Raw genomic sequence first — 11,746 nt, 5'->3', positions numbered from 1 at the left:
GGTGGATGGGCCTTGATCATGTTGATATCACGAGATACAAATCTAATAGTAAACGCCACAGGAGATAAATTTGCGATGACGTAACAATTTTTGAAGAAATTGTACATTATAAAGATGATTTGTACAGTTGTACAGTTGATGTACGTCAGTTAACAGTTAAAATAAATCGTAACTGTTAAAACCATCTAAAATCGGTTAACCCGTAATAGTATATATTTACGGTCAAAGTAATACCATAGTTTCAAGAGTGTATTTTTCACAGAAAGTAGTTTTACTTTACTAGTTTCACCAGGTTTTTTCCGAACCTATTTATTTACCTGATATTTCAATAATAGGGTTGATATCACACAAATATTTACGGTTAACCATTCCCAGCCCTGAAAGTTACATATAAATACGCATGACGATTGACGGTAAGCTGCTCTCACTCACGTGGGATGCCGTACGTCATTTAAGCTCAGGCAGATTTAGAAGCGGTTACAACTTCGTGGTCCCAACTACAGAACTAGCAAACTAGTCAGATCTTCGAATAGTGCTCGTTGCAAAACGGTACCAGTACCCCTAGTCTACTTTTTTTGTTCTGTGGTATAGTAACTGATCATCACTGTCTTAAGCACTTTAAAAAGATAGGCCTAAGTAAGGGACTATGATGGACAATTCGTCTCAGTTTTATATAGCAATTCAGGGAATTCTCAAAAGTTGGACTGCACTTCAGGTTAGTATTCCATTACGGCTGTGCGGTACCGGTACCTAATCTATAATACTGTACCGGTAAGGTATCTCAGCTCGGTACCGTAGTCTGGTAGTAGCCCAACTACAGAACTACTGATACCTGTACCGGTATCCTTGTATCAGTAGCCTACCGGTACTGCAACATTACAGTCTGACAGTACTGAAAACTGAGGGTTACTGGTACCGTAACTGTTTTAAATTCCATGCGGGGATAATTACGGTACTGACAGTAGAATTGCTGGGCACCGCAGCCCACGGTACCGTAGTGAGGTGGTTCAAGTAACTGCTGGCCAGTTACCGTAGGTACCGGTATAGCTTCCTCCACCATCATACGGTACCATAAAGTCCATGCATCTGGAACAAATACTTAAATAAATGGTCAACGACCATACTTGGCATCAGTGTTCCCTCTAAGGTGTGCGCGTGTGCGCGCGCACACAGCTTTCAGAGGGTGCGCACACGAATAGATTTACTGCGCACAAACGTATTTCGATGTAATGTAACAATGTGCTCGATTGGCAGGTTGAGAAAGTTTGTTGTTGACCCACTTATTACCCGGTTAGAACGCCGAAATTTCTTCATTGGTTTTTGCACAAATATCAGTCATTTCCAAAAAAGTGCGCACACGCTAAAATTTCTGCGCACACATACTACAAAAAATTAGAGGGAACATTGCTTGGCATGGACTGGTATTCAGACTAGAGGCAGTGGTTTGTCATATGATTAAGTCATTTTATCAGCTACGGCACGGCGGTGTGGCTCAACGGGCTAAGCGTTAGGAATACGCTCGCCACCGCACCTCTAATTACTCTGCGTGGATTTGCAGGTTCGAATCCCATGCAGGGATGGTTATGTGCGAGAGGATTGCTGGACTCCTCGCCGTCGTTGGGTGGTTCACGTAACCGCTGGTCGGTTACGGCTTCCTCCACCACAGTCCATGCTTCCGAAAACAAACTATATAACTAATCCCACACCCGACTTGGAATGGTAACCGGACGAGAGGCCGTGGTTCGCCACATGGATAGGGCGTCTTATCGGCTTTCCTCTCCCCCGGGATAAATATGCAAATCCTATCCTATCCAGTGCAAAGAAGTTTAAATATGTAAGTCCTAATCAAAAAATAAATAGCATGTGGTATATTCATCCTGAAGAGAGGCAAGAAGCTGATAAATCAAAAAAATTAGATTTGAGACCATGTTATTTCTATTACAGACTTTCATTTTTTCATATATCTTTACAAGCATAAATTCAGATAAGAGAGTGATCACTGAGTTTTCAAGTCAGTTTTTAATCATATCACAGTATCACTATGGTTTGAAGACTTTCTCGCTGTGCTTTTTTTCGATTTTTTATGATGGCTTACAACTATGGAACCTCCACTAATTTCATACAAATTACCATGTTTTATGACAAATTTTGACTATTTTTAGTTGGCTGTTTCTCACGGCTTTGGTGGATCAGAAAGTGCAGAAAAAGCTCAATGGATGGTTGGGGTAATTGAAGACTATTTCAGGAATAATGGTAAAGCGAGATGTAATGTTGACTTGTTATTCTTTTTTTCTTCAATTCAATGTTAGATGATATTTATATTCGGAATACATCAAAACACAAAGTATTGATAAGGATGTCAAACCTTCTGCAATAAGTTATTATTTTCGATTGTATCAGATCTTTTTTTTAGTATGCATCTTAGTTATTCAAATTGGTTTAGTTGAAGTTTTAGCCCTTCATGTAATTTACAGCTAATGGTTTTAGAATTTTTTAAAGATTTTTACATTGTGCTTAATATTGAATCTGTGTCATACAGGAATTACTTTAATTATGGTTATTTTTACGTATTTGGATCGCTTCTCTTAGTTTCATATCTTTTAATTCCCTGTATTTAGCCAAGAGTAAAAACCACACACAACCTCTGGACTATATCATAAACTCACTATAAAGTAATAAAATAATGGTTCCATATAAGTTGTGTATATTCATATTTTATCTAATTCATTTCAATAATATTGTTCTAACCCAGATGCCAGTTTACTTGATCAGCAGCCTCGATGACCATTTATGGCTTTGCATACTGACCTACACAACTATGTTTGCCCACGATGTTATGCAATTGTTTCATATTTATGCTAGTATCTTTGATCAATTTTCCACCTATTTTTTTTTTTTTCTATTTGGATATTTATATTACCAGATGATATAGAAGATTGGGAATTAGGAGAATTCATATCACAAATAATGAATGAAGAATTTAATACTGTTTTAGAAGATGATAGTTTATCATTGGTAATTTATTCTTAATTTAATTTCACAATTTGTAGCATTTAATTTAATTGTTCATGTTTTTCAAATAAGTGATATGATTTTAGAGCAATATTGAGTTTGAGCTAGGCAATAAAATAAAGAGAAAAATATCTTAATTGACCAACCAGATTATACTTCCCAGGTGCATGGATTAGATATTTTTCTGTGCACAAGGCCACGACTCTGCAAACTTTTCACTGTTTCAACTTCAATATAATTTTTAATTCGCATAGTTTTGGATATCCTGTGTTTTATATATAAGCCTTCATCATTTCACATCAATTTTTAAAGTCAGTCTCAAGAAAAATGTTTCTCCCTTTTACTTCCGCATGACCATGTTTGGCAGGAAAGAATTATCTAGCAATAAGAACATCCAATTTTCACATATTTCGTTTCATTGGAAGACTTTAATTTGGAGAACCTCGTGAAAACCATCCCACTTGAGATTCAACTAATTCATGGGGTGATAGAATTCATAATTAGATTTTGAGTGTTCTAAATTATATGATTTTGTTTAGGTCGTAAAAGAAATTGTCACTGTATATGACCTTTGGTCACGAAATAAAACAAACGAATTAAATGCAAGATTGCAGTCACTCCCCCAGGTTAATTTATCGGAAAGTGTTTCTCAATGTGAAAAGGTATGAACAATTGACTTGTATTGAAAATGCCTGCCAAAATGTGTATACCGGTATATAATAATCTGAAGATATTTAAATATTTGCACATATATTGCTGTCTGATAGGTACCTTGAAAAATGAAAATGTAGGTATTAGATTTGCGAACCATGCCACGAAAGCTCATGACTTCTCCACCTACAGGACCAGCTCTCTATCCACTAATTGGCCCTAGCGAGTTAGAGCCCAAAGTTATGGCATTTTCCAAAAATATGTGCCTACAGCAATATTCCATATACGTCTTGATCCAAGGTCAAGCTTATGATTTGTTCTAATTGGCAGTGGTGTGAATACTCATCTGGTTCAAAAGAGCATGTATTATGTATCATACTTTACATAAAATTGTATCGAGTCATGTGTTTTACACAATAAAATGCACCACATAAATAAGAACAACTGCTATGTATCATACTTTACATAAAATTGTATCGAGTCATGTGTTTTACACAATAAAATGCACCACATAAATAAGAACAACTGCGTTTAGATGGATTTTTTTATGGTATTTGTCATGCGAAAAAACATCAACAGCTATTGGGAGATAAGGCTATCCTGATTTGAGGTAAAAAATGAGACTATGGCCGGACCTGAAGCCGTCATGTTTGTGCTAGTTTTCCATACCAGTTTCCCAGCCCCTGTTGTATTCAACCTTCTCCCTGACTTATCAGGGTCGTTTTTCATACTCATGTTCATGGAAACTATAATACTTTTTTTTACATATTATGATACTCTTTCTGTTTCTACATTATTCAATCCAGAGTGGAATGCCAACGGTTGAAGAGCAAGAAGTAATATCTTCACTATCAAACTCAATGAACAATGCTTCTGTCACTTCAAATAGTAGTAATTTAATGAATTATGATGAAGGTGATTCAAAGTCTAAGGAAGATGATGATGGTTGGACAACAGTTACAACAAGGTCTCGGGCTAGGCGAAAGTGATAAATAGTATGTGTTTGTGCCTGATCGTATCGATTACATTTTATCTGCGCAGAATTGTAAGTTTTGTGACTAAGCTGCGAAAGGAATTGTGTCAGTTCTGTTCAGGAACAGTTTCTTTGCCTGTATTACAATCCTGGATACGCTACAACGTCTTCCTAATTACGTCAGTACGAGAAAGATAGCTGGCTTCAGTGAGTTTATCGTTGCCGCATATACAATGACGAGCGATCGTTTAAATCAGGGTGGTCTGAGGTTGTCGGCGTTGCGGGCCACACTATTATTTTTGTATTGTTCGTTATAATTCCAGCTTGGTGCGGGATATGATTTGGAAAAATTGTGGGCAAAATTTTCCGTTTTGGACTTAGGGAGCATTGCTTCCTTGTTTTCAATTAGTTAATTAAAAACCAGAGGAAATTGACGATTCTCTCAGAACTCAAACTGATAGTTTTTATTCAAAATCATTTGACTTGGCACAATCGCATTTAATCTCACCTACTTTATTTATTCTTTTGGGTTTCGTACCCTTTCGTGCTGTACTGGTACTGATTCTGCATATGGTCTGTTGTTGTTAAGACAGTTTTTAATTTTACCAGTGAGGTAAGCAGAATCTTTAATGATGCGATCCTGAACTCGCATCTGGTTATGAAAATCCTATCTATAAACTGAGATTTCCCTAGCTCATTTAATAAAATTGACAACCTCTAGTTTCCTAAACTTTATTCCTCTTTTTGCGGAGTTAAACCCTCTCGTTTAATAGAAACTTTGGTCGTAATTGCTGTTGTGTGTTGTTCAATCAAGCAGGACCGCTTTGAATTTTGCTAGAGATGGTACAATGGGTTGCAACATTTCAATTGTAGGAGGCGATCGAGAGTTTATTCTTATTTACTAATAATGACTGATTGACTGTTACTTGCAGCTGCAGGCCCAGTTTTCAGTGAATGGTGTTATCGGCAACATTATTTTATTATTTTCTACACATTGTCAAAATATTACACATCGAAAGTACAGTGAAATGGAACAAACAAAATACTGAAACAAGATCACTAAGATGTAACCTTGATTAGATATTCAAGATACCATAATGAAAGATATTCATGCAGTTTTTAAGTTATCTAATCTGAAGCATGTTTATGATTAATCTACTTTAAACTCATTCACTAAATATAAAATACCATGATAAATAGTAGTCAGAGAGCACAATGGCCAGCCTGTGACCGCTCGAGGTTTAAAATGAAAAGGTGTGAATAAAGAAACTATAATAAATTAAAATTATAAAGCAAAACAGTCTTCATTACTAGACCCCGATGTTTTCGGTTATGGTATGGTCCCGATGTATATATATTAACTGTGCGAGCAATTCATTATCAACGGAAAAGCTGGAAATCCAGTTAAAAGTGAAAGTTCAATAAATTAAATGCATGACAGTTTTATCGACATTGCTCCCTAACAGGAAAATTTGAATTTCATGTTAGCAAAAATAATTTAAAAAATACTGTCGATTGCTTGTAGGTCGCTTTACAGTAGTATGTGATAATTTTGGTCACCCAACAATAAAATAGTTTAATAACATGTATTACTTTTTATTATGGAGAAATGCAATAATTTTATTCAGTATTTAGATCCAGTCAAGGTCGAATCGATTCAACCGATAGTTATTTTGGCCTATGGTTTGAAAACGCAGTAAAAATCAGTAAACGCAAAACACGCATGAAGCAAAAAACTTTTCGATAATAATGCACTTCATTCAGACAAATGTATCCCAATATTAAGATCAAACATAATTTACATTCGTTTAACATGGATTTAAAGATACAAATCGTAGCTCGGCACTTGATTGAAAATGTGGCCTTCAAAAGCTTGAAGCAATAAGTAATAAAGGCAAAACAAAAAGGAACGTAAATATAACGAGAGTATTAGAATCTTGGTTACGCAAAAACGAGTACATTTTAAAATGTCAAGACTCATATCAATATAGTTTGATTGATAAATATACGTCGAGATGGGCTGGCATTTAAGAAACTATATTTATTCGGATTTCATTTGAAAGTGTATTATAGTTCACCAGACTACGATTCGACCTCGCCTTCAAACATAACGTTACCGTCATGCTGGCTAAAGCCGTTGGTGTCAGAGAAAGAATTGTTCTTTTCCATTGTGCTTGAAGGCCGGCTGCTATCACTGTTAATGGTCGAAGAAGATGACAATGAAGCTGTAGCTGACTCCGCGCTAGATGAACTCAGTCTGGACCCGTTTGTCGTTTCAAGTTTTGAAGCGACCTCCTCTTGCAAATCTTCCCTAATCTGATTTTGCTTATTCTGTAATGCCTGCGCGCTTTCCGAAGCCTCATTAACCTGTTCTCTGGAGACACTTTCGCCGACTGCTGCCTTTTCGAAGACAAACTTCCACCGCTGTTTTTGTGCCTGGCTGGATGCAGCGAAAAAGAGAACTTTTCGCGCTTGCACCAATTTAAATGAAAATTCTCGATCCAAACTTGAATCTTCCACAAGATTGAAACCCGGAAGTGGCATTGTCATCATGGCCCGAACGTCCTGAACAGTAGAAGAAAATATGTTTTTTTTTATCTGTGGATTTAGTAAATATAAAAAGTTCCACAATGCACTTCAGGTATCAATTGGAAATGAAAATCCACAAGACACCGCTAGCGAGCTAATAAAATATTTGATATTCACATGACGCTAAAAGACTGTACATGTGTACACGGTATTACAAAGATGTAGAATAGTATTCAAATAAATACCTGGTTGGCGCCGTAAACATAGAGGCAGAGTTCGTTTTTCGGTATTACGCACCAAACTCGGTTCCAAGGTTTTCTTTTGTCGGCTTCAGAAAACAGCAAATATTCGGACAATATGCTATCACCAGATACAATATCCGCTTCAACCTGACAAAAATCAGATTTTCACAAGTTACCATAAATGGTAGGATAAAATTTGTCAGTTTATAGAAAAAGTGCCCTCTTGCGGCAGATCCTTCTATAAGGTCAAAAGGACATGATGAACGGTCTAATCGCGATTTATTCGCGAGATGTGCCCGCCTCACCTTGTTACGCATAGGGCACAGAGCACCGTCTGATCCCATTTTGTAATTGTTACCCTATCTTTATTATGCTACTGGTGTCGGAAGCCCCGACTGTTGGCGGAAGTGCCTTGATCATAAATGCTTGGTAAAATTATCAGCAGTTTACCTCTAGTACCCCTTTCTTGTCAACTTCTTCGTTTTTCCTTCCGGTCAAAATCGCATAGCATTTGTTGCAAACTTTGTGCGTTTTCCCAGTATCGTATTGCAATTCCAGCTTATGCTCTGAGCATTCAGTGCATATGACCTGTAATTTCAAATTCATATTATAGATTCAAATAATAGTAGGTAATTCCAAAAGCTTTATAGGTATTCAGAACGCGGAAGGCAAACTTGCACAGGTTCACATTGCCATTAAAGCAAGTTCTCCTTTGATCACGATTGTAACTGCGCGATGTGAAAAATAGGGGACGCAGAGAATATTTTAAACTGCCGAGATTAATAATTCTGAGTAATTTTTTAGCTTTCCCATGTTTCCCATTGAAAACTCACTCTTACAATTTACAAGTGTGACGTCATAATACTGGCTGGGCCTGGTCATCCTTAAAATTTCATTATTACGTCACAAATAGATCCCTACTTTTTTATAAACCAGAATATCAGCAATTAAAAACTACGTCGTTTCTTGCAAATTGTACGTAGAATTATTTGGCGTTGATTTTACTCAATTGCTGGATTAATATTTTCGATTTTGCGATAAAAATCGGAATAAGTTCATCATGGTGCTAAACTGGTCAGTCAAAGTTGCGACATCGGTTCTTTTGGCCGCTCTTGTCTTCACCACGACTTACATAAATACCAATGACAATGACGAATTAGAGGTACCACCTACGGGAGTCGAAACGGAGGATGCTCGAGCGACTTTTGTGGAAGTATTTGGCGAGACTGTGAAGTTTTTAACCGGAGTGAGTGATGGCGGGATAAGCGACGCAAACTACAACAGCCAAGCTGGACAATGTTTTTGTCGCGGGCTTCACATAACGTTCCCTTGGTTAATCGGAGATGACGTTGAAAGTCCTTTGGTGCTGGGACCGTGCATCATAATTTTAACTTCTCTCAGTCTGATTCCTACTGTGGCAATAGTGTGGATGCTAAATCTTGCTACAAATAGAAGCAAATTTCTGGGTGGTCGACTTATTAACAGATTGTTGGCAGGAAATTCGAGATCGCTTGCTACTTGAAGAAGATTCTTTTTATTTTGTTATTTGCTTCATGTAATTTTGTAATATATTGTAAGAATTTGTTGTTAGAAATATTTTGTTGTTGTTGTCCTTTTGTTTTGCGATTGCAGGGCTATTCCATGAGGGTAAGAACTACGCGATGGCGTTACATTCGTTTGTTATTCTAGTTAAAGTCGTACATGTAAACATACCCTGCCACATGCTCTGCAGTGATGTCTTCTGCGAAGTAATCTGTTGAATGGCTTAGAACAATTCATGCACATAGTGACTTCATTGTCCTTGATCCACCTTGGAGCTCTTTTACCAAGATCATGCTCCTCGATGTCAACAACATATTGTGTTCCACCTGGGGTGCACGATATTTCAATCCGCTTTTCTTCATCGTTTTCTGTTTCCTGGAAAGAAGAAGAATAAACAAATGTATTAGAGATTTACCAACCTATTTTTACAAGTGTTAAAAAAATTGACTCACTGCGCGGCTGAAGTTTAGAAAATTAATACTGCAGTAAATTTTTTCGTTAAGTTTACATCATCTTGGGCTCATAACTAATACATGGATGAAAATTATGATGTGCAGCCACAAAAGAAAGCTAACAACAATTAATCTAGACGGACGTGAACCGAATCACCGCAAACGTAATTTTAGGTCGTCAACATAATATAGATTTTGCCTAAAGCTATTGTTTCACTTTTATTAATATCTGCTCGCCTTACAAAGTGAAATCAATGAATTCAAATCGCTTTCCAGAAAAAAAAGTGTAAAACCGAAATGATACGACAAAATGAGTGATATATGTTAACAATCACAATCTAGACAAAGCACGATAAAATTGTTATATGATTGATTCCATAGTAATGGTCATACTGTGTTCAGGATTTTATCAGGATAGATAAAATAATAATTAAAAAGAATCACGTTAGTGATCACATCGCTTAGATGTCTATGATACAACATTTTTTCATTTAAAAAATATACCCTAATTCCACCATGCTTTTACCTCAAAACTAATCGGTACGTGTGTAGGTGACTTGGCTAGAGGCGAGATGGGATCAATAGGTATAAATTGTTGTTGTTGTTCTGGGATGGCTACTTGTGGTGGCGGTGTATCTTCTGCAACGCTCGTATTTTTCTTTTTCTGACTTCCACTCTTCATAAAAGACGTTTTTCGTTCCATGAAACTATCGATTGCGTCGTTGATAGCATTCACCCACTTTTCTTTATCTTCAGGAGAACTATACAAAAAAAGATTTGTTTATCGTGACCATGTGCTGTAAAATATTTATAAATAATAGTGGAAATATTTAATAGCCAGATATTTAATAAAACTAATTTTTAACTGCGCTAATTTTATATACTGCGCTATTCACGAGAAGGAAATGGTGGATTTTCACAATTCAGAGCTTAGTATGGGATATTACTCCTCATATCGACGTTAGCTTCATATTTTCCCCGACAAACTAATACTAAGAAGCAGCCACTCACTTGGCAGCAAATTCCATAGATTTTTTAGTTCCGTTTACACAAAATGTGTGTGGTATTGTCATATTAGTGACGTCCGCAACAAGTTCCATCCCGTCTAAATCTATCTTGGCAGTAACCTTATACGACTTCTTCTGCAATCGTCGGAGTGGGGTACAACACAACAGCATGTCGTTGAACTGCATTTAAATTTGAAAATAAATGAGGAAAGGTTGTTATTTTAGGCTTCAGTAATTAAGCTACAAGATGTTGAAGTTATAATCAGATATGAAGGAAAACAAATTGTAAAGGAATATGTGTATTGTTTGTGTATAACTTCACAAATGTAGAGAGCATTGGAAGGCAAAGCCCATTAACATCCACTAACTATTTGACTTTGTCATACCGGTTAGCAGTGAAATTGCGTTCAGGCATGGGCCTATAGATATTAGCCTTTAAACTATCCAGGTTGCATCAATAAATGTATATTTAATGCACGATTGATGAGTTGATGAGCTTCTTACCAAGTACAAATATCTTTCGTGTTTTTCTCCATTTCTTGCCGAAATTTTGATAATTTTTCCTTCTTGAATCAATTCTCTTGAAACGTTTACAAAATCCAAATTGATGTCAACCAGATTGTTATACACGTTCAAAAGTTTGTTGAATTTATCCTGCAGAATTAAAGCCAGTATTTTTTAAACATAATACTTCAAATATAAAAATACGACATAAAAACATGAGACCTATTGCAGCATTTTATACGTTGTCTTTGTCATGTCAATATAAAATTCAACTTCAAATCAAGAAAGTTCACTTCATCAAACCCTAACTAAGAGAACAAAGTACGAAGAACAGTAGCGTTTGCTTCTGCATTAATCGCTGGTTTGCGATAAAATGCTATGTTTTAGCGATATGGTTAGGCAGGGATACAAAATATTGTCAATTTCATTTGCATCAGACGTTCTAAAATCATAGATCAAGTGTTTGACTAGGCATGGAAATTTACTTACGCTCTGTTTCATTGTCTCATTGGAATGTGCGGCGGCAGCTGATATAAGTTCAAGTGCAGTTTCAGCCTCGGGTCTGTCGGGTGAATCCTCTGGAAGTCGTTTCAAATAATCTTCCAATAACATTTTATAACGAGGTATTCGTTGGACTGGTCCAAGCATATGATGCTGTAAGTATAAATGAAACTGATGAGTTCTTAGTACCCTTACACATAATGGGTAGCGATTTTAATATAACTTAATCAAAGAAATTTTTGACTTCGGTGAAAGTGATGTATTCTTCTCTCGTTTTGGTATCACCTTTAAATAAAGTATTACCTTTATTATGATTTGCATTGTATTTCTTCT

The 11,746-nt window shown here is 36.4% G+C and overlaps 2 protein-coding genes across 9 annotated transcripts in view; one reads left to right on the top strand and one right to left on the bottom strand.

Moving 5' to 3' along the window:
* The first annotated feature begins 486 nt into the window (after window positions 1-486).
* Window positions 487-4,706, top strand: LOC120327494 (pre-rRNA-processing protein TSR2 homolog). Of its 2 annotated transcripts, none has more exons than XM_039393801.2 (5): window positions 487-715; window positions 2,163-2,265; window positions 2,924-3,015; window positions 3,552-3,674; window positions 4,470-4,706. In XM_039393801.2, exons 1-5 carry the CDS (start codon window positions 647-649, stop codon window positions 4,650-4,652), a joined length of 570 nt encoding a protein of 189 aa, XP_039249735.2. In that variant the 5' UTR covers window positions 487-646; the 3' UTR covers window positions 4,653-4,706. The 2 variants fall into 2 exon arrangements, with proteins under 2 accessions (XP_039249735.2, XP_039249736.2); XM_039393802.2 differs by having other exon boundaries at window positions 493-715; window positions 2,163-2,253.
* An 885-nt stretch (window positions 4,707-5,591) lies between these two features.
* Window positions 5,592-11,746, bottom strand: part of LOC120327493 (uncharacterized) — a 48,902-nt gene continuing 42,747 nt past the window's right edge. For all 7 annotated transcript variants that reach the window (XM_039393794.2, XM_039393798.2, XM_039393795.2 and 4 more), the window contains 8 exons: window positions 11,402-11,566; window positions 10,913-11,062; window positions 10,413-10,588; window positions 9,928-10,162; window positions 9,121-9,324; window positions 7,858-7,995; window positions 7,411-7,554; window positions 5,592-7,201 (listed from right to left, as the gene is read on the bottom strand). In XM_039393794.2, the coding sequence (XP_039249728.2) occupies window positions 6,719-7,201; window positions 7,411-7,554; window positions 7,858-7,995; window positions 9,121-9,324; window positions 9,928-10,162; window positions 10,413-10,588; window positions 10,913-11,062; window positions 11,402-11,566 (1,695 nt within the window). In that variant the 3' untranslated portion in view covers window positions 5,592-6,718. The remainder of the gene's footprint in view (window positions 7,202-7,410; window positions 7,555-7,857; window positions 7,996-9,120; window positions 9,325-9,927; window positions 10,163-10,412; window positions 10,589-10,912; window positions 11,063-11,401; window positions 11,567-11,746) is intronic.

This window comes from Styela clava, chromosome 7, assembly GCF_964204865.1.
Source record: "Styela clava chromosome 7, kaStyClav1.hap1.2, whole genome shotgun sequence".
In the NCBI taxonomy this organism is placed as follows: domain Eukaryota; kingdom Metazoa; phylum Chordata; class Ascidiacea; order Stolidobranchia; family Styelidae; genus Styela; species Styela clava.
The sequence above is the reverse complement of the archived record's forward strand: the minus strand, read 5'-3'. Positions and strand labels throughout refer to the sequence as shown.